A 23,425-nucleotide genomic window follows, 5' to 3' on the forward strand; every position below is an offset into this window, starting at 1 on the left:
GCGGACCAATCAGACCTTAGACTTAGTAGGGATGGGCGGACCCGCTATTCCTAAGGCCTGATTGGTCCAGGCTTCTAGAGCCTGGGCCAATCAGACCTTAGGCTTCGGCGGGATGGGCTGGGAAGGGGCGGGCCCGCCTCATTTCGACGAGGTGGGCCTGCTTGCTCGACGTGCAAGACCCATCTGTAAGAACAGGTTTGGTGGAGTGGGGGTTGTTAGCGCCGGGGGGGGGGTGCGTCTTCAGGCAGGAGGGATTGGGCACCCTCCTGCCAGCGACCGATATTGTCGGGGGGGGGGCGGTCGGTAGTGTCGGGGGGGGGGCGGTCGGGAGTGTCGGGGGGGGTGCGTCTTCGGGCAGGAGGGTTTGGGCACCCTCCTGCCAGTGATCGGTCAGGGGCCACGGCCCACTATACTTATAGCGGCAGAGAGATCCCTTGCCGCGATAAGTGTAGCGGGCCGTGTCTAATCTAACCCGATTCTCTAACCCGCGTCTGTAACATGGACGCCGGTTACAGAATCGGGGTTTAGTTTAGGCCGATTCTGAATAGGACGCCTCTCCCGGGTGTCCTATACAGAATCAGGGCCTAGATGTCTTGCGGGCCTCGCCTTCAATATAGGCGGCCTGCCTGGGGAGCATTTTTTTTAAAAAAACGTGCATCCCAATTGGCTGATTAGACAGTTGTAGGACGCCTACAGCTGCCTAAAATCGGGACGCACTTTTAGAGAATCTGGGCCTATGTGTGGATCTAGGTCTGTGTGTGGCTCTAGGCCTGTGTTTGGATCTGAGGCCCTGTTTCTCATTCCCTCTCCCTCCTGTCACGTATACATTCTAAGCAAGGACAAGGTTTGCACCTTGAGACAGAATACTGAGGCATTTCTCCTCCCTTCCTATCACTTATTAACCTGACACAGGTTTACCCTTATCTTATTCCTTATCTTGTTTAAGCATCCCTTATATGGGCAGCAATCAGACTTTGTCTGAATAAGCCTTGACTTAAGACTAATCCAGAAAGTTTAAGAAGTATGCATTATAACCTTTGGACTGTCACATGTCCAAATTCATAGACATTTATCTTCAAAAAATAGCTAAAAAACAGTCTCCTTTGTAAGGGATTCTTCTCACATGCTAAACATCTTAGGAAATATGAATAACATTAATGACGAAGATTGGTTACTGACATTGGACATTATGTCCCTATACACAATGATCCCAGTAAATAAGGTACTTGACATTTTAGAGAATATTTTTCGGACGCAAATATGGATCCCAAGATTAAATCCTGCTTTTTTATTAACTTTAACTACTATGGTTTTGAAAAGAAATTACTTCATGTTTGAGAATGAATATTTTCTACAGACTCATGGGATCGCAATGGGGGCCTCTATGGCCCCATCAATAGCCACAATTTATGGCGCTGACGTGGAAGAACGTTATATTTATTTAAGTCCTTTGTTTCAGCATGTTAAAATATGGCGGAGATTTTTAGATCAAATCAATGCACTATTTTTAGAAGTTTATCAAGGTGCCAGTATACTCAAATCAATCTTATAGCCAGAATATACACTTTCTTAAGGCTATGAAAACACCTTGTTCAAGTTTTCCCGACCCTCAGTGGCACCACTCAGGACTCAAACTTCTCATCGTCCTAAGCTTTATGTGTCGGTTCGTCATCGGGTCTATTACTTTTTGATAGAGCTTAATCTTATTTATGTTATTTGATAAATTCTTATAAAGGTGAATACTTAGCTTAAAATATGGCTAAGTCTTCTTGGTTAGAGATGTCAGCACTATTAAGGGATATCAAAGCCGACATGTTTCGCCTAGCTTGCTTTTTCAAGGCTCAATCCCCTTAGCCATCTATCTCCGGTGTAACAGTCAACTGTTACACCGGAGATAGATGGCTAAGGGGATTGAGCCTTGAAAAAGCAAGCTAGGCGAAACATGTCGGCTTTGATATCCCTTAATAGTGCTGACATCTCTAACCAAGGAGATTTTTAGATGACATCTTTTTTGTCTGGTCAGCTTCAAAAGTGGAATTGGATAGTTTTATCAACTGGTTGAATACAATAGATCCACAATTAAAGTTCACAGCGACAATGAACCAAAATACAATAAACTATTTAGATATTCATATCCTGAAACTAAATAATACTATTCAAACATCTTTATTTTGTAATTTGTAATTTCAATAGGCCTCCTCTAGCATGCTCAAACTCTCTTACATACAATCAAACTCACTTAAAAATAGGACTTATAAACACCAGGTCTATTAAAGGAAAATATCACTTAGTCAAGGAAAAGATTATCGCGGAAGGTTTTCATCTCCTCTGCTTGGTGGAAACTTGGCTAACAGAAGGAGAAGAAGCCTATCTAGCCTACTGCTGCCCACCAAACTATTCATTTATATTCAATCACTGTCAGAACCGGAAGGGAGGTGGTCTAGCGATAATTTATTTAAAGGACAGTTTAAAAACCATTGATCATTCCACTGGAAACACAGAAATCGAATTCCTTCAGGTTCAAATTAACACTGATCCTAAAACAGACATACTCTTACTTTATATTCCTCCACCAATTAATCAGAATAATTTATTTCTTCTTCAAAATCTGATTTTTGATTTCAGTTCCTTCTCCGAATATCCTCTAATCTTGGGAGACTTCAATTTCCACTTTGATGAACTCACTAATCCGCTCACTAAGGAACTACTAACCTATACAGATACACTTAATTTCCAACCTCTCATCCATGATCTAACTCACCAGGCAGGTCATATCCTCGATATGATTTTTATTTCAAAAATTGACAACTTCTATTATTCTAATATTTCAAACACGCCAGTTCCTTGGTCTGATCACCATCTCATTTCATTTAAATTAACGTTAAATAAAAAAATAAATCTAACCTCACAACCCAAGATCATAACATATCGTGATTTTACAAAATTAGAACTCTCATCAGTTGAATCTTTTCTTCTTTCAAGACCCCCTTTATTAGAAACTGATCCTCTTGAAGATCTACTCACCTCATGGAATGAAACAATTCAAAAATTATTAGACAAAGAGGTCCCTTTAATTAACAAAACAATATCTAATAAAAAAATTCAAAACCCATGGTATACACCAGAACTCCTACTCATTAAGAGACAACTTAGATCCATTGAAAGAAAATGGCGAAAAAATAAAACTATTGCAAACAAGATAACATTTAAAGAACTAGCCCAACATTACAAAAATAAAATTAACGAAGCTAAAAGAAACTACTACTCGAACAAAATCAAAATAGCCAAAAATTCATCTATTTTATTTTCTATCTTAAAATCTTTTAATTCCAATTCTCAATATGAAAATAAAAGCTCAAAACTCTCAGCTCAAAAGCTAGCAGATGCCTTTTGCAATAAAATCATTAACATACGAAACAAATTTACTCCTCACTCAATCATTAACCCCCCTGAGACACACAATAATCATAAAATTCCCTGTGCCAAGTGTTCTAACTTCAATGTTCCAACACTATCAGAAATCAAAACAGTAATCCAAAAATTAAACTTGAAAAGTTCCCCCTCTGAGATCATACCTCCTGTAATCTTAAAGAAACACTTTACTGGTTTTGGACCCCTTATTCATTCACTAATCAAAAAAAGTCTTATTTCTGGGACGGTACCGAATATCTGGAAAACATCAATAATAACTCCCATATTAAAGGACCATAAAATCAGTCATGACGACCCTACTAACTATCGTCCCATTGCCAACATCCCTTTCTTAGCAAAAATCACAGAGAAAGTGATATTCAAACAACTGTCTGACTTTGTCAACTCTACTAACATACTGCACCCTAACCAAACGGGTTTCAGAAAACATCATAACACTGAATACTCCTTAATAGGGCTTACCACTAACATCATTTATAACCTCGACCACTATAACTCAGTTATTCTTTTCTCTCTAGATCTTTCTGCCGCATTTGATACTATCGATCATTCCCTCCTCTTAAAAAGACTGCATTCTATAGGCGTTAGTGAACTATCACTTCAATGGTTTACTTCTTTTTTATCTGATCGGTACGTTTCAATAATACATCTTCTAAACCTTTTTCTCACAACTATGGAATCCCTCAGGGTTCAATTCTATCTCCTTTATCTATATAATAAAACCGTAGGCGGCGCATGCGCAGTCTTATCAGCGTGCTTCCGTAATCCGTATGTCCGTGGCCGCCAAGACTGCAGCATGCCCCGCGCTTACTACGGCCCCACGCGGCACTTCACTCCATTTTCGCCAGAGCGGTTTGCCCAGATAGGGGAAGCTGAACAGCTCACTCCCGCCTCTGCTCGACTTCCTGTTCACAACCCCCCCCCCCCCCAAACAACCGCATAGGAAAAACTCACTCCCTGCTCTCCTGTCACGGCGGTTTCTCCACATAGGGAAAAACTCAATCAATGCTTCCTCTACTCGGCTGAACTCGCCTGCTCCCAGTGGGCCAAGAGAGAGGGGGGAGTGGCTGCCGTGGTGATCTGGCCGACTCCCTGGTGACAGGAGCCGCGGCGGCACCTTTAAAGTGAAAAAATAACTGTGGCAAGGGAGCCGACCAACTGGCAGTTCAAGTTGGAGCTTTGGTCTGGCCTGCTCCCTGCCGTATTGTATTTTTTAGTTGAAAGAAGCGGCGGTGGCTCATCTCACGATCCCCGCCTGGGTCAGACTTCCGACGTAGGTGGGGATCATGAGAGGAGCCACCGCCGCGTCTTTCAAATAAAAAAATACAATATGGCAAGGCGGGCAGGGAGCAGGCCAGACCAAAGCTCCAACTTGAACTGCCAGTTGGCCGGCTCCCTTGCCACAGTTATTTTTTCACTTTAAAGGTGCCGCCGCGGCTCCTGTCACCAGGGAGTCGGCCAGATCACCACGGCAGCCACTCCCCCCTCTCTCTTGGCCCACTGGGAGCAGGCGAGTGAAGCCCGGTACTTCCGGGTAGCTAAGAGGCGGAGCGCGGCGCGTGCTCAGGGTCCGGGTGGAGAAGCCGGTGCTACAGCCGCTTGCACACATTAGATCACTCCCAACCGTTCGAGGAGAACTGAGGGCTGGAAGAGTAGGTATGAGAAGGGGGTTGGGTTTGGGGGCTATAAAGGAATATGTGAGAGAAGGGAGCTGGGGATGAAAAAAGGATGAGATGGGAGAAGGGGGGCTACAAAAGGGGGCATGTGAGAGAAAGGGGCTGAAGACAGGAGCTGGAAGAATAAGTGAAGGGGGAATGAAGAGGGAGTTCTATGGAGGTGAAGGACAGAGAAAGGGGACAGATTTTTAAGTTGGTGAAAAAAGGTGGAAATAGGGAGGGTAAAAGGGGAAATGGGAGCCTGAATAGAGGGGGTAAGACATAAGAAGAATAGCCATACTGGATAAGACTAATCTATTCTAGCACCCGTTAATGTAAGGTGATGATGGACAGGGGGGATGTAAAACAAAGGGGCTGCTGCTGGATAAGGTGAGCAGTGATGGAGTGGTGGAGGACACAGGGGAGGTAAAAGGAAGGGATAATGGATGGGGAGCAGGCAAGGGGTGGTTGTGGACAGCCAAGGAAACCTCCCCCCCCAAAAAAAAAAAACACAGAAAGCGACTAAGGAGAGAGAAAAATAAATAAAGACAGACACACACACACATATATTCTAGCACCCGTTAATGTAACGGGCTATAAGACTAGTTATTTAATATTTTTCTAGCTCCTTTACTTAACTTAAGCCAATCTATAGGTTTTACCACTTACGCCTATGCCGACGATATTCAATTAATTCACACTGTTAACCCAGAAAATATCAATGACATAATTCAAATCAACCAAAAATTAGAAAAAATTAAAAATTGGCTGGCTCAAAATAAATTAGCTTTAAATATACCCAAGACAAAGGCTCTATTTTTCCCTTCAAGTCAGGATCTAAAGCTTTCCACTTCATTTTCAATTGAAAACACAACTATCGAACTAGTACCATCTCTTAAGATCCTAGGAGTAATAATTGATGCTAAATTCTCTTACCAGGAACACATCAATAATATTGTCAAAAGTTGCTTTTATCGTCTGCGTTTAATTCGCTCAATGTCTAAGTACTTAGAGCCAAAATCATTAAATATTTTAGTCCATTCTCTCATAATTTCTAAACTAGATTATTGTAATTCATTGTTATTAAATATTACATATAAGGAACAAAGACGACTACAAATAATACAAAATATCGCTATTAAAATAATCCATCATGGGAAAAAATATGAACATGTAACTCCCTATTTAATAGATTCACACTGGTTACCTATAAACCAAAGAATAACATACAAAATAGCTTTATTAGTATTCAAAACAATAACTACTAATGAACCACAGTTTATTGACCGTTTTCTAATTCCACACACCTCAAACCGTCTTCTCCGGTCTAATACTCAAGAGCTATTAATGGTCCCTTCACTAAAAATAATAGGAACTAGACGCCACGATATCTTCTCAGTCAAGGCGCCGCTTATCTGGAATACACTCCCCTTATACATTAGAAATATTAAAGATCTCAACTAATTTAAAATTAATTTAAAAACGTTCCTCTTTAAAGCTGTATTTAACCTCTAAAAAAAAAAAAAAAAAAAAATTCTTTTCTCTCTGATAATTTAAAAATTTCTGATTTTACTTATATCCCAATCCTATTGTTTTACCCTTCCCCCTCCAACTCTCTTCTCCTCTATCTAGGAAACAAAATATTATAACTTTTTTTCCCTAATGTTCTTTCCCAATCCTATCCAGTTTTGTCCGTATTGTCAGATAAGAAAGCACTGTTTTTTAACTTAAAATAACAATTATATTAATTTTCTTTTTTAATGTTTTTACCCCAATTGTATTTTCTTATGTAATTCGCTTAGAAATGTTAAGCGAACCATCAAATTTAAATAAACTTGAACTTGAACTTGAAACTTGAAAAAAAACAGACCGTGCAAGCTTTTTATATTATCATAGTTTCCACCCTCAGAATTTAAAAGCGAATCTCCCTATAAGTCAGTTTTTAAGAATTCGTCGACTATGTTCTTCTATGCAAGACTTTAAAATCCAAGCAAAAAGATTATGGCAAAAATTTTCTCAATGGGACTATCCAAACATAGTAATAAAAAAAGCTTATTTAAGAGCTAAATATGCCAATAGGGATCTCCTTTTACAAGATAAAAGTCAGTCATCAGATTCTGAACCTGAAATTATTTATGTGCAGAAATTCACAAACCTTTCTATGAAAATAAAACAAATAATTTTAAAACATTGGCATGATATATAGCTTAAGCAAGATATGCCTGAACGACCACTTTTTGCTCATTCAATTCCTGTGAGCATCAGAGCATTTACCTCACCAGCCCACTGTAAGAAGCTCTACTGCAGTTTAGTAAAAGCCAGCAAATGTACCTAATTTACAAAAGGAGAACACTTATGGGTCAATATATGAGAGTTCTTCAAAAGGTTTCTGCATTTTCTTATTTTCATGCTGAATCAAAAACATTATTTTCTAAAGGTATTAAGAAGTTAGTAGGATGCTGGGAAAAATGTATCGCAAAACAGGGTGATTATGTGGAAAAGTGATATAATTTGCTTTTGAAATAGTTCATATTGTTTAAAAAATAAAAACGCAGAAATCTTTTGAAGATCCCTTGTATAAAAAATGTATCCAGATAAAATCAAGTTTAAGTTGTATAAATCAGTTTAAAAAGAGGCCTCTCTAGTTTAAATCACAAAATATGATGTAAAAGGACCAGGCTAAAAGTGTTGCTGAGTGAGATTTTAAATGTAGCTAGTTAGCATGAAATTCAGGGCTCCTTTTACTAAGAAACACAGAAATAGACGGCAGATAAGGGCCACGGCCCATCTAGTCTGCCCACCCCAATGACCCTCCTCTACCTTTCTCTATGAATAGATCCCACGTGTCTATCCCATTTTTCCTTAAAATCAGGCACGCTGCTGGCCTCAATAACCTGAAGTGGAAGACTATTCCAGCGATCAACCACCCTTTCAGTGAAAAAGAATTTCCTGGTGTCCCCATGCAGTTTCCCGCCCCTGATTTTCCACGGATGCCCCCTTGTTGCCGCGGGATCCTTGAAAAAGAAGATATCTTCTTCCACCTCAATGCGGCCCGTGAGATACTTGAATGTCTCGATCATGTCACCCCTCTCTCTGCGTTCCTCGAGTGAGTACAGCTGCAACTTATCCAGCATTGAGCTGGCGTTAGTTCTAGCCGCATAGCGTGGGGTTAGCGTGTGCTAATCTGCTAAAAACGCTAACACACCTTAGTAAAAGGAGCCCTAAGTGGTGGCTAACTTTACACCTTCTCTTACAAAGCTGCGCTAGCAGCTGTCGCAACATGGTAATCAGCTTTGCAAAAGAGAGCCTTCACCAGGTACCCCTAGCCATGCAAATGGCAGACCCAAATGTATCCACTCAAACTCTGAGCAGGTAGATTTATCCAGATATTGTATTCAGTTATACAACTGACCAATGAGTGCAGCTGAATGTCATTGTAAAGATAATTTACCTTCTCAGGAAAAATTATGAACATTGACCCCTTACTCAATGAAAAGATAATAGAGTAGAATATGCTTCAATATCTATATTAAGCTTAAAAAGACTTTCACTTCAGAATACTTACTGAGCTATTTTAGAAGTGATCATTGCTGCTTGCAAACAACCCCATATGCCAGATTGATTCAGAAATTGTTCACTGTAATCTGAGGATTTCAGATTTGAATATACTGAGAAGCTGGTACGTTCTTGCCATGTATTAAGGACATCAGTCATATTAAATGTTTCATCAAGAGCTTGGCACCAACATTTAAAAGCAGCTCTGCAACATAATCAAAGTCTAGTCATCTCACGTTGTCTAATTATATCATCGTAAAAGATACACAGATAGGGTAGGGATCTTTGTTAATAAATAGGGTTGTATGATCAGCACAGAGCTCTGAAATATAATTGGAAATACATAATTTTACACAGTTTACTAATGGAATTAAAGTAAATTACATGAATGGTTTTGTAAAACATGTCAACTGTCACACAAGCACAATAACCTTGTCTTGGTAATGTAACAATACTCAGGAGCACCAACGGGCAACCCATCCATAGATGAGTCATCCAAAGTACTGGGTGTCACACCGGACTCAATCCTATCCCTTGAACCACAAGCCTCGAATCTCTGGAGGAAAACCTTCTTTTCCATGACACAGCTGAGACTTATAAGGCCCTACTTCCATGAGTGACACTGCGCCATCCTTGTGCAAAAGCTAGTCCTCTTGCAATTTGACTACTGCAACTCCCTCTACATAAGTATCAACACAATCCTGACCCGCAAACTACAAACACAGCAATCAAGCTCATCTTCAGGCTGGAAAAATATGATCCAATTACAACCTACCTCAAACTGCTACATTGGCTCCCTGTCAATACTAGAATAAACTTCAGAATATCATGTATAATCTTCCGCATCCTCCATTGAAATTCAGCAGTTCCACATATAGACTTATTCAATCCCTCATGGCTCACCATGAACGGAAATCTTAGTAAACTTCAGTTGAACTATCCCTCAACATTATGTTTACATATATTGGTGCAAAGATTTGGAACAACCTCCCCACAACCATCAAATGTGAACCGAACAACCTCACGTTCTGAAAGAAACTAAAGACTTATCTCTACTATACCTTATTCACCCAAGAAAACTGACCAGTGTGCCCACAAATCACCCAAAAACCTCTACTGAACCATGTGCACAGCTCAACCACCTGATTATAGACTATAACAGACAATCTCTACCTCACAGCACCACTCGATGCACCTATTTTAGCATCCCAGAAAGTATCAAATTGCACTGTAAGGAAATCTCTACCTCAAACTGTACTAGCTCTCTTCTGTTGCATTGTACCCCCCTCAAAACTGTATTTTAATGCACCTGTAGAGATTCCTGTACTATTCCAAATTGTATCAATTTAAATAATAATAACTTTATTTTTGTATACCGCAATACCAGAAGCAGTTCAGAGCGGTTTACAGAGGAAGAAACTCTACAGACAGCGAAGTTACAGAGAGTATTGTCAATTACATTGGTAGAGTAAATCGATTACATTAGAGAATCGAGAATGGTTGGGTAAGACCGGAAATAGGTCGGATATGCAATAAGTATATCAGCGGTACAATAAGGCAGGGGGGAGTCAGAGAAATTTGTCAAAGAGATAGGTTTTGATTGATTTCCTGAAGGATTGGTAGGAGAGTGTATTTGAAATGAGGGTGGTTAGACATTTATTCCATTTGCCAGCTTGGAATGAGTGTTCTATCAAGGAATCTCTTGTAATACAGCCCTTCAGGGAGGGGAAGGCAAAACAGATAGGTATTACGTGTGCGGGAGGTGCCTGGAAATACAAAATGGTGCGACAGTGCGACTCAGAAATCTCAGGATTAGATGCCAGCATCAGGCTACGAAATTTCCTCAGTATCTGCAGAGGTGGGGGATGGGGGAGAAACTACCCCACAGTAGGGTTACCAAATGGCTCCAGAAAAAGGAGGACGGATTAAGACATCAAGTTTCAAGTTTATTATAAATTTGATTAATTGCTTATTCAAAATTCAAAGCGATGTACAAAACAATAAAATTACAAATTTCTGGGGGAAATAAAACAAACGAATAGAACTAACCTGACAAAACATATTAAACAAAAGGAAAAGATGGGGAGAGAAATACAAGTTGCTGACAGTAAATAAGACACGTATGGGAAAAAACAACAGGAAGGGAGAGAGCAGTGTGCTTCAAAAAAGTTGGGAAATAGGATTCAATTGAGGTTCCTAGTCAAGCTTTCTAGCTATCAAATGCATCTTTAAAAAGAAAGCTTTTTAACTTGCTCTTTTTTTTTTTTTTTTTGTAAATTCTTTATTCATTTTTAAAACACATACAATAAGTGAAATACAGAATAAATTAATCATTTTACAATATAGACATCATTTAAATTCTTAAATTTTTAACTTGCTCTTGAATCTGTCTAGATTGCATTCTTCCCTTAAATAAATAAGGAGGGAATTCCATGTTTGGGGGCAGTGACAGAAAAGATGAATTGCCGCCGTATGTTAATGTTTTTGAGTGAGGGAACAATTAATAGATGTTGGTCATTTGACCTAAGTAATCTTGTTGAGGTGTAGGGAATCAATAATATATGAATGGAAGTAAAACCCAGATGACTCAATACATCCTCCTTTTTCTGGAGCCATATGGTAACCATACCCTACAGTCATTTAGGTGGGGCCTGCGCTGGCAAAATAGTTTGGGCTCCAAAACCCATGAGGACCAGCCATGCCTGTCCTGCAATAATTTAATGAAATTAATTGCAAACTGGACAGATTATGATAACTCCTCACTATATCTGGACACAGTCAAACCTCCACACCACAGCACAAATGTTGCTAACTGTGTGAAACAGTATCCCCTCCTTTCCCCTCCTCCCAGGTAAATTCCCCTCCCAAAGCCTCCACTTAGGTAATCTCTTCCTCCTCAAAACACCAACCAAGAATACAGATCCCGGAAATGTAATGTCATCTTATTTGTAACCTAACTGTAACCTATTTGTTATATTACCTAGAAATGTACAGTCATCTTACTATCCAATTGCAAGTTCTTCCGGAATTTATCCAGCTTTCTCACCTCTTTTGTAACAAAAAAAAAAAAAAAAAAACTATTGTAACTTCATTGGAAATGTCCAGTCAGCTCTTTTGTAATCCGCCTTGAACTGCAAGGTATAGGCGGAATAGAAGTCACTAATGTAATATCCTCTCTTAAATTAATTAAAATAATACCTTTTATGTCTGGCATACAGGTGAAGATTTCCGAGTTCATGAAGTGCTTGAGCTTTAAGTCCTTGCATTTTATTGGTATGAAGAACTTCTGTTTTCCACCAAATTTTTAAAAAGGTGAGAGAGAGAGAGAGAGAGAGATTCTGGCTTCAAATCACTAGACATCAAATAATAGTCTATGAAATGTTGTTCTGCATTCTGGGCCAGATTCTATAAATGGCATTTAACCACACCTAACCTTTAGGCGCCAGTCTGCGTGGTTGTCAATCAGCCACTAGGTGCCTTATATAGAATCACATCTAGCAGCACCTAAGTGAACGTAGGCATCGTTAGGTGGCATAGAGGCAGTATATTAGGCCAGGTTTTATCTGGCCTAATTTACTGGCACCTGTCTCACATGCCTAGTGCCCTCTTTTACTAAGGTGCGCTAACCAATTAGCGCACGCGCTAAATGTTAATGCGTGCATGTTAATCTATGGACACATTAGCATTTAGCACGTGCTAATTGGTTAACACACCTTAGTAAAAGAGGAGGGTAAGTTTACCATACCTATTTTCTACCCTTAACTATGCCTATTTTTCAGGTAGGCGCTGGAGGGCGCCTTGACTTAGGCTTTGCTAGGCACCACGTGAAATTCCACACTCAACTTTTAATTATTTAATTTTTAATTTTATTTTCCAATTAATTTCAGGGGTGTAGTCAATTACCATGCCATTTAAGCTATTTGACACAATCTAGGTTTCATGCACATTTTAGGTAGGCGTCGCTAGGTGTCCACGATTAGGGTATCTAGTGGCACCTAACTTAGGCACCATTTATAGAATCTCGCCCTCTGAGTATAACAGTTTTAGAATATTAACATGAAATATTTGCTTTATGGTGGTATATTAAGGTTTTCAAGTCATCAGTTCAGATTGAATAAGTTTATTCTAGAAAACCAACTGGAGAAATTTTGAAACATTTTTAATAAGAACATTAACCAATCTAAAACTATAGATTTTCTCTCTGAAATAATTTATTTTGCTAAAATAAATTGCTACTATATAGAGTCATATTCTTCTTCCCCTTATGAAATGGGGACATGTTTATTTTTTGGCCTACCCTAGTCTCACTCAGAACATACTCCATTTTAGATGTGTACATCTCAGCATTGTAAAAACGGAATTTAGAGGTTTATGCAATATAAAATTATGTAATTGCCAGTTTGGGCAATCTAAAATGCAAATAGCATATCTAAAATAAGCCCCTTAACCCCAACATAGGGAGCAAATTAAATCACCACTTAACTCAAGGGCTTCTGACATATAACGACATGCTTAAAATGTAAAGGCGATTAAGTGCAGAATCAATGAAAAGTACATCTCTCATTTTGCTAAAGTCTAACAGAAAAATATTCTGCCCATAGCGGTCAATCTATTTTTTTAAGTTGCTGACCGCCGAGGGCTGATTCTGATCTGGATATTCAATGACGAGTCATGTATGGCCACTGGCACTGACTACCTGGATCAGCCACAGACAGAGAAGTTATATAGGTGTTGGCCAATATTCAGTACTGGCACCCACAAAGTTAACTGGACAAAGACAGACTGTTTTTTATATGGTCCCATCTATCTGGTTAGCTATGTGAGCACCAGCAATAAATAAACCGTATTTGTTGGCGTATAGGATGCAGTGGCGTATAAGATGTACTACCCCTTTTTTATATTACGGGTCATTCCACGACAAGTGGTCCAGAGCTCCGCACTCAACCATCTCAGCAACTGATGAAATTTGTTCAGGGGATATCCAAAGTTTTGGGGTATGATCTCATTTAGGTCCAGAGTTAGGGGCCCCTTTATTTGGGCCACTATTTTGTATACGTGGAAGATGTCGACTGGGGATCCTACTTGAAACTGGAACAGTTGACATGGAATTACCCATACATTTTTAAGAAAAAAAATAATGTTCTACACTTTTTCATGAATTTCCATAACGATTTATTGTACTAATTTTATAGTTATTTTGTAGGTCCTCTTCCTGACTTCTCCAAGTTATCATCATCTTTTCAGCTGGTGGTGATCCAAAATTCCTCGCTGCTGCCCTGTTTCCACGTTCTTTAGCATACGCAATCACTCATAGCTTGAATGCAATATCATAGAAGAATCTGCGTTGTTTTTGAGCCATGTTTTACTAAGAAATCTCAACATAAAATATCACAGAACACCGATAATGTTCTGGACAAATCTACCAAATTCAAAGTACTGTACTGTACTATAGAACAGTCAACCGAGAGAGAGTAGAAACAACATGACGCACATGTACTTGTGACATATGTGTACAGTGCATACTTGTGAGACCTCGCAGCATCTGAGAGAGAGCAGAAATGTGACGATATATTAATATAAACCAGAAGTTTTAGACCGGCGAATAATGCGTACCCCCATATTTTAAGCGTATTTTGAGGGGAAAAAAATGCATCTTATACGCCGGCAAATAAGGTAACTGCTGATATCACCCCAGCTCTACCTAAAGATTGCCCTGGCATTAACCAGACAGTGCTGTGATACAATCAGCGGTACTGGGCAGTTAACTATTGCTGAACATTCATGGGTAACTTTTAGTTCTCTTGCATTACTAAGAGATAAGAAAATGTGAGCGACTGTCTTACCAATAGTTTTGTCATAGGAAGAAATAACAACAGAAAGTTGTGAAGGGGACATTGTACTGCTTTGGATCATACTAAGAGAAGTATACTTTTCTTTCAAGAGATCAGGAGGGACTGGAACTTGTGCCTGTGAAATGTCTGTTCTAAATTCCACTTTTCCAGATGTAGATTTTCTGTCCGAGGCATCCAGACCTGTAATGAAATGAATTTAATTTTGAAGAAGAGAGATCATTAACTGCATAGAATAATAAAGTAGACTATTCAGGTGGGGTTCCCTGAATGGAAAAATCTTAATGCTCAATTTAGTTTAGAGTTCTTATGCTTTCAGGCAGACTTCCTGGGACACCAGGCCGCACAGTGGTACAAATTAATATCTGGATATATGAATAAAAAATCTAAAACTGGCCTCAGGGACATTTGGAGCATTGAGATTAAGCATCAAATTACTGCTTCTCAATGGCCACGAATTTGGTCTTGGAGGATGAAATGTACAATGTCTGCATCTATGAGACAAACATGGTTTTTAGATGTTGGCATTGTCATCTCGAAGCAGGGACCTTAGATCATTTATTGTTCTATTGTCCATTTATTTTGGCTTTTTGGAAATCGATTTGTGACCATATAAGTTGTTTGTTAGAGAATCATGTGACATTATCGTATGACACAGTTTTATTTGGCATGTCTATGAGAGCTAAGAACAATATTTTATGAATATACGTTGTAGATAGTTAAAGCAGGGGTTCATTCACACCAAAAATAACAAGAACAGGACAGTTGACAAAATAATAAATAAATAAATAAACGGAGAAAAATAAACCTCAATTGTGGGTCGCCGGGACTACACAAGTACCCTAAGCTCACCACCTCATCACGGGTTTATAAAAAAACTCCGTACAATTATAAGTTCCTTTCATACTTCAATATCTCTTTAGAAGAATAGTTTTCAAAAACATTCTCAAAGAATTTGAATTTCAACGTCCTAAAATTTTTTATATTGAAGTGAAATAGCCCCAAACTAACTATATTTGTGGCAATCAGCTACAGCTGTAAATAACCTCACAACAGGATCTAGTAGCGTGGTTATAAAACCTGCATAGTAACGTGTATAAGAGAGTCAAACACTCATCTGAAGAAACATCTTCGTCCCGATAGAAAAGATCTTCTATTTCGCCTGCAAGCGAAATAGAAGATCTTTTCTATCGGGACGAAGATGTTTCTTCAGATGAGTGTTTGACTCTCTTATACACGTTACTATGCAGGTTTTATAACCACGCTACTAGATCCTGTTGTGAGGTTATTTACAGCTGTAGCTGATTGCCACAAATATAGTTAGTTTGGGGCTATTTCACTTCATTATAAAAAATTTTAGGACGTTGAAATTCAAATTCTTTGAGAATGTTTTTGAAAACTATTCTTCTAAAGAGATATTGAAGTATGAAAGGAACTTATAATTGTACGGAGTTTTTTTATAAACCCGTGATGAGGTGGTGAGCTTAGGGTACTTGTGTAGTCCTGGCGACCCACAATTGAGGTTTATTTTTCTCCGTTTATTTATTTATTTATTATTTTGTCAACTGTCCTGTTCTTGTTATTTTTGGTGTGAATGAACCCCTGCTTTAACTATCTACAACGTATATTCATAAAATATTGTTCTTCACGGAATACGATTGTACCTTTACTATATATGAGAGCTAAGAGCCAAATATCTTCCAAAAATAATAAACTTTTACTGATTCTGACAGGAGTTGCCATTCAACAAATAACGTATAACTGGAAAGATTGGAAAAGACTGAATTATAGTTTTTGGTGGAGTTCAGTGTGTCATATGTATAAAATGGAAAGAGCGTTAGCTGTTCAAAAAGGATATTTTAATAAGTTTAAGGATGTGTGGGGGCCATTGATAAATTATTGTAAAGAATAGTTATCATTTTTCCCTGATTCTATATAAATGAACGAATGGGGGGGTTGACTTTTTATTATTGGTTATGAAGGGAATGAATGATTTTATTATATTGTATGTATTAAATGATAATAAAATAGTGGGTAGGAAGGGGATAAATTTTATTTTAGGAAAATTTGTGGTATTTCAAGTGATGTATTAAGTTAATTTGTTATTACATCCAGGTACTCAAGCATGTTTCCCTATCTGTCCTGGAGGGCTCACATTCTACCTAATGTACCTGGGACAATGGGGGATTAAGTGGCTTGCCAAGGGTCATGAGAGCAGTGTAGAATTTGAGCCTACAACTTAGGATGCTGAGGCTGTAGCTCTAACCACTATGCCACACACTGCACCTTTTTTATTTCTTTGGAAGCACTTATAACTCATCTATCATGTAAATACTGGAAATGGATGATTTCAGCAGTGAAGCCATAAGAAACTGCTGCCATAGGCCCAGAACTTTCAGAAACTTGTGGTGTACTCTGACCAAAAGACAAATTTACTGAATCTTCTCAGGAGTGTGGTCATAAAACTGAGACCATCTTTTAGGAAGTCCAAGAACTGGCTTAGCTTCTCAGTGATTCTTCTTAGGCTTCTGGAAACTATTGGAACCTTTGTCTTAAGACCCTGGCTGTTTCCAGTGATGCCTGCCTATCTGCACGTAGTCTATGGTTCTCATGGAGACCCAGGTGCAAGAGCTTTTCTCAAACTCCCTAGGTCACAAGTTCATACCCTCTGTTAGGACTGCCCTTCATATGCCAGTATACAGCATACTTAAAAGAAACGAAATTGAGCAGTCAAAGCCAAAAAGGCTGAACTTGAGACTCTTTACCGAGTAGACTAAGCTCCACAATGGTGAAAAAAAATCACAAAATGTGAGGTACTAATAATGGATATAGTGTGCCCTCAGTGTAGGAAAGTCGGCTAAGGAAAACAAAGAAAAATCCAATGAGTCTGCAGTAAAAGGCGAACACCAAAAACAAGAAAAAAACTGCAGATGGGAATGTACAAGGACAGGAATCTTTATTTAAAAAAACATATAAATTTGTAATCCTTTAAAAATGGCACTTATATGCATGGAATATGGACCCTATACGGTCCGTGTTTCAGAGAAACACTCCTTCCTCAGGGGTCCGGGATGCCCAATGTATCACATGTAGAGAGTGATGCGGAAAACAACGTAGTAATATGGTCATCAAAATTTTCAAATATGATGCAAAAAATTCTCCTTCTGAGCTGACGTGTTCACCCGCCCAAAGAATTTAGCTAATATTCTGGCCAAAAAACCAAGTATGAGTGATGCGGCACAAGCCAGTACGGAAGAACATCAACCATGTAGCTCATGTAGTATGTGCAGGAATTCCCTTCATTTGACATTGTGGACTCATCCTGGCACTCAGAAAGTTTATCCTTTGAAACATCATACCAAGTGTGAATCTCAATGGGTTGTTTATGTAATAACATGCCCATGACAGCTGGTATACATGGGTCCTACTACCCGAAGTATTAAGGTGAGACTGGTTGAACACAAAAGTCAGATTCACACCTCCACTCTCACTGCTCTGCTAGTAGCTCATACTTTTTATGACCTCACTTGGTTTGTTTTAGAACAGATCCCTTTGTCTTATAGGGGTGACAGGCTAGTGTGGATACAGCTTCGTGAGCAATATTGGATATTTCACCTCAATCCTGTACTTCCATGGGGCCTTAATGAAACTTTAGAATGGAATACTATCATCTTACTCCCTTTTCTGATTGGTCCCCGTGCTTCAGTTGTATTTTTCTGACGTCATTTGCTTTGCCTTTTAGCCGGGTGCCTGCACTTCTGTGGGCTCCTCCCTTTAGCCTCACTTTCATTCTGTGCTCAGCCACTGCTTGATTCTGGCAGCGTCTGGCTTTTCTTTCTCAGCGCTGGTTCCTTAAGAAGGGACTTTGTTTCTTCCTGAGACCAATGCTTGGATGAACCACCTTGAAGATTGCCACAAAATGAGTAACTTCTAAGATTGGGATGCTAACTTGATTCTTCCTGTGATTGTGAAGCTAAGACTGTTCTTGATTCTCTTACCAATTGAATTGTGGATATATTATTCCCTTGGTATTCTTTGCAGATCACGCATAATTGGAAAAATTGGAGTAGGCTTAATTACAGTTTTTGATGGAACTCATTGTGTCACATCTATAAGATGGAGAGAATAATAGCCATACAAAAAGGGAATTATAAAAAATTTAAGGAGATATGGGGGCCATTAACAAATTATTGTGATGAAAAGATACCACTGTTCCAGGATAAGTACAATACAAGTGAAGGGATGGGAGGGAGGGAATTCTGAATTTTATTACATGATTAGATAAGGAAAAGAATTTTTCATAATAATTATTTGATTACATATGTTATGGTAGGGGTGGGAGGGAAGGAGTTAAATTTTATATATTATTGTTAAATATGACAGAAATTCAAGTGATGTATTTAAATTTCAATTGTCAATTTATTGATACACTTGTTGTAAGATGTAAAAATGAATAAAGATTTATTTAAAAAAAAAATTTTTTCACTATTTTTGGTGTTTTTTGTTTTCACTATTGGTAGCACACCCTGTGCACCCTATGAAGGTGTGTGACAGTTTAGTGAACTTATTAGCTTCTTTGCTGTCTAAGATCTAGCCTTCGAGCTGCAGTTACTGCTGGCTCCTTAGCTGACTTTCCTACACTGAGGCGCACTATATCCATTATTAGTGCCTTACATTTTGTGATTTTTTTCACCATTGTGAGCTTAGTCTACTCGGTAAAGAGTCTCAAGTTCAGCCTTTTTGGCTTTGACTGCTCAATTTCATTTCTTTTAAGTAGCACAGTGCAGTATTTTTTGAGACTTTTTTTGCTTTAGTATACAGCATACAACACTGATAATTTTAAAACTCTAAGTTTGCAGTTTTGGGAAATAGATGCACCCCCTTAACTCCTTACTTCATTGGATACTATTTGCCAAAGGCTTTACTTATTTCATGAGGGATTCAAGCTGAAGACAACTTGCATATGGAACCACTCCCTCTGCTTGGGTATATTTTCTGTCTGCACAGAGACAGAAGCTGTAACCTGAACAACAGCTTTGGTGATATGATGTTTCCCAGCCATACTGTGGTTGCAGAAGTACTCGCACCTTTTCCTAAGTTTGAATGCCAGCAGGTAAGATATTCCAATGGAGTTTTTCTTCCCCTTAGCAGATTCTTATTTAGCAAATCTTCAGGACAAGCCCATCATGTAGCTTTGATAAGCTACATGATGGGCTTCTATCAATGTATATTCTAAGTAAAGGAGAATATCCTTTTCTCTAATGGTCAATATTCAGCCAGCAGCAGTCAGTGTTTTTTAAAATGCTGACTGCTGCTGGCTGAATTAGGCTCTGGTATTCAATGCCAGCCCAAGTCTGTGCTCCAGCATTGGATATCAGGGCCATAAGGGCATATGCTGGCTCATGGATTGCATGTAGGCCCCTGCTGAATATCACATGGAACCCATATAATGGGAAGAAGGTCCTCCCACACATCCTCAATTCCCATATCCCCTTCCTTCCTTACCTCTCAATTCAAATTCCCCCCTTTCTTTCCAAAGAGATCCCCAACTCCTAGCAATACCCTACGCCCTCCCAGCCTACCTTTACAATCATTGGTGGTATAGAAAAGTCCAGTGAGCAGCAGTGATGCCCACTCACTCCTCCATAGTTTCAGACTCATAATGGCTGCTGTGACCTCTAGCAGCGTCTTGTGGTATCAGTAGCTAAGCAGATATATTTAGTAATAGTTTATGTTCAGTCCTATATGCTTGCTTAGCTATGCACACAACAGCACTGAATATTGCCGGCACCCATATAACTGCAGGCTCTTCCTGGACTGTGCACCAGTATAGTCAGGTTCCACAGTGGCTGCATTTCCTATTAAGGGTCATGCACTAATTTCCCTTTTAATGTGTGACCATTACCGCATGAGCCCTTACCGCTGTAGGTGGTAAGTGCTCCTGGGCTAACCCCGTGCTAATCGGTCGGCACATGATGATTTACCTGCTCTGCCTCCAAACATGCCCCCCACGCTAAAAATAAAATCTATTTTTTTAGTGTGCACTGATCTCACAGCAACTGTGGGACATCTGACCATGTTCCATGATAATGCCTTTTTAACCTGCAGTTAGCATGCATTAGTGCTTACCACAGCTTAGCAAAAGGACCCCAGTGAATCTTCAAACATTTTGTTCAGAGAGAAACACAAAGATCTGAACAGAAAGCACTATTTGGTCTACTCAGACTGCTCACTTCTACTTGTGGTTGTGCTAATACAAGTTTTATTTGATCGGTGGCCATCTTCTTTCCTCCTTATATGAAAGTAAAATGTATACAAACCCAAATTATTATTGCTATTGATAATATTTATACTAACTTATTTTGAATTCACAGTTTAATTAATTTTCCTTAAGGCTTTGAACCACAGTTTGATCCATTATAAAAAAATCATTCAGACCATGTATAATGAGCTGACACTGCAGCACTAGGGGATTCCTACAATGATCATCATTAATGGTACTGCCATGTAGTGACACTCCAAAACCTACTATACCTTGTGTATGAGCAAGAAATAAGGAGTATAGTTTCCGGCTGTGCCTGAGTGCTCTGCTGTGATACTTTGATTTTTCTAAGCTCTCTCTAAAATATTTTAAAGTTTCCATCACATCCAGGGGCACGGAGACTAGAGCTTTTGCTCGCATTATATCTGAAAAAAATAGATTTTTTTATTGAACAAATTATACAGCATGTTTACATGATTATATATTAAAATGTAATAATGTAATAATTAATCATTTATGGCTCCTTTTACGAAGCCACGTTAGGCTTTTTTTATCAATGGCTGTGGCGGTATTAGCTCCGAATATCATAGAATTCCTATGCCAGTGATAAAAAAAGCCTAATGCAGCTTTGTAAAAAGGGGGGAGGAGGGGGGGGGAGGATGCTAATTCCTGAATTCTATAAAAAGCACTATAAATTGTGAATATGCATAGCCAGTAAGCAAATCTTTGTCCTAACCTGAATAAATACTGTGCTTCCCATCTGTACCAATAAGTTTTTCGTAAACAGTGGCAACATGAAGCTGTTTTCCAATTATGTTTCTGCAATTTACCTAAACACAAGAACATATACAGTTTGTTAATCATAGGTATAGACATCACATGGTTTACTTACTGAAAAAGAAATGTATTAGAACATAAAAACATAAGAATTGCCATCTCCGGATCACCAAGAAACCAGACTATGCATACAATGCAACACCACAACACCACAAAAACAGTAATACATGTCCTCTAATATTGTGCAAAATATAAAGACAGTAGATGTAAATTTGAAAAAACTGATACATAACAATCACCACTTTACAAATTAACAAATAAAAATAAAACAAATAATGAGAAATAAGAAAATACCATTTTATTGGACTAATCCCCGTAAGTTCAGTCCCTATCCCCACAAACCACTTGATTCCATCCACACAAGCCTTGAATTGTTTTATATTGAACTTATATTAAAGTATAAAAAGAAACTATTCTGTACAATTGTCAATTTATAAATCAGCGTCTTCTCCCCACTCTCTCTTCCCCATTTCCCTTCAGCGTCCTCAGCTCACTCTCTCTCCACTTTCCTTCAGCGCAAGCACATAAAAACAAGCAAGTAATTTTATATCATTTTCATTCTATTCATTCATAGAAATTAAAGTCTAAATAATGCCAGTCACATAACAAAACATGATTTTACAAAAATAATTCCTTGCACAGTCAAGCCCGCAAGGATTACTAGATGTCTTTCAGCAGCTCCCCCCCTCCCCCCCCCCCCCCCCCCTTACCTTCTTGACCAAGTCAAAATGATCTACCAACAATAGAATTTTAAAAACACAAAGCACACTGTACGCAGAGAAAATGTTAATTATCATTTATATTCCGTGGGTTTTCAAAGAGGTCAAGGCAGATGACTTAATGCAATGTCACCTCAGTAACAACTATACAAAAATAGACAAATATACCCCCTCCCTTTTTACTAAACCGCGATAACGTTTTTTAGTGCAGGGAGCTGCGCTGAATGCCCCACACTGCTCTCAACGCTCATAGGCTCCCTGCGCTAAAACCGCTATTGCGGTTTAGTAAAAGGGGGCCATATTGCAAAATATAGACAGCATATAAATTCTCAAAACGGACACATTTTGATCACTAAATTGAAAATAAAATCATTTTTCCTACCTTTGTTTGGTAATTTTATCAGTCTCTGGTTGCACTTTATTCTTCTGACTGTGCATCCAATATTTCTGACCTTCTTTCAGCCTCCTGTATGCTTCCTCTCCTCCAGACCTCATTCCCTCCCCAAACTTTTTCTTTATTTCACCCTGCCCCCTTCTTTCTTTCTCTCTCCATGCCCCCTTTCTTTCTGTATGTCTGTCTTTCTATCTCTCTCTTCGTGCCCCATTTCTTTCTTTGTTTCACCCTGCCCCCTTCTTTCTTTCTCTCTCCATGTCCCCTTTCTTTCTCTATGTCTGTCTTTCTCTCTCTCTCCGTGCCCCATTTCTTTTTTTCTTTCTTTTCCCCCCCCCCCCCCCCGGAAGGCCTACATGTTCCACCTGGCCTCCCAGCATCAATTTACCTAATTTCAGCAGCCTGCATAGGATCACTGGTGCTTTTCTCTAAATATTTGACTACTTAATTTATTCTATTCCATAGATCATGTTCTCTATTAATAATCTTTTGTAAACCGCATAGAACGTTTTGGTAACGCGGTTAATAAGCACAATGTTATGTTATGTTGATAAAGCAATTAAGTTGTGTTCACAAATCGGCTGTGCACATCGATTTGTGTGCACCTTATGGCAGTATATAATGAATTGGAGGGTCAGTGCACGGTAATTCCCAATTACACAGCTGATATCCTTTAGTAAATAGGGGCCATATATTTTAAAAAGGTCTTTGTATTTTAAAACAAT

The 23,425-nt window shown here is 38.9% G+C and overlaps 1 protein-coding gene across 5 annotated transcripts in view; it reads right to left on the minus strand.

The window, feature by feature from the left end:
• CFAP54 (cilia and flagella associated protein 54) overlaps nucleotides 1-23,425 on the minus strand; it is a 440,387-nt gene that overhangs the window by 148,296 nt on the left and 268,666 nt on the right. For all 5 annotated transcript variants that reach the window (XM_033951153.1, XM_033951154.1, XM_033951152.1 and 2 more), the window contains exons 40-44: nucleotides 21,490-21,583; nucleotides 21,026-21,178; nucleotides 14,486-14,674; nucleotides 11,841-11,928; nucleotides 8,653-8,847 (exon numbers count right to left, since the gene is read on the minus strand). In XM_033951153.1, the coding sequence (XP_033807044.1) occupies nucleotides 8,653-8,847; nucleotides 11,841-11,928; nucleotides 14,486-14,674; nucleotides 21,026-21,178; nucleotides 21,490-21,583 (719 nt within the window). The remainder of the gene's footprint in view (nucleotides 1-8,652; nucleotides 8,848-11,840; nucleotides 11,929-14,485; nucleotides 14,675-21,025; nucleotides 21,179-21,489; nucleotides 21,584-23,425) is intronic.

This window comes from Geotrypetes seraphini, chromosome 7 (assembly GCF_902459505.1).
Source record: "Geotrypetes seraphini chromosome 7, aGeoSer1.1, whole genome shotgun sequence".
Taxonomy (NCBI): Eukaryota; Metazoa; Chordata; class Amphibia; order Gymnophiona; family Dermophiidae; genus Geotrypetes; species Geotrypetes seraphini.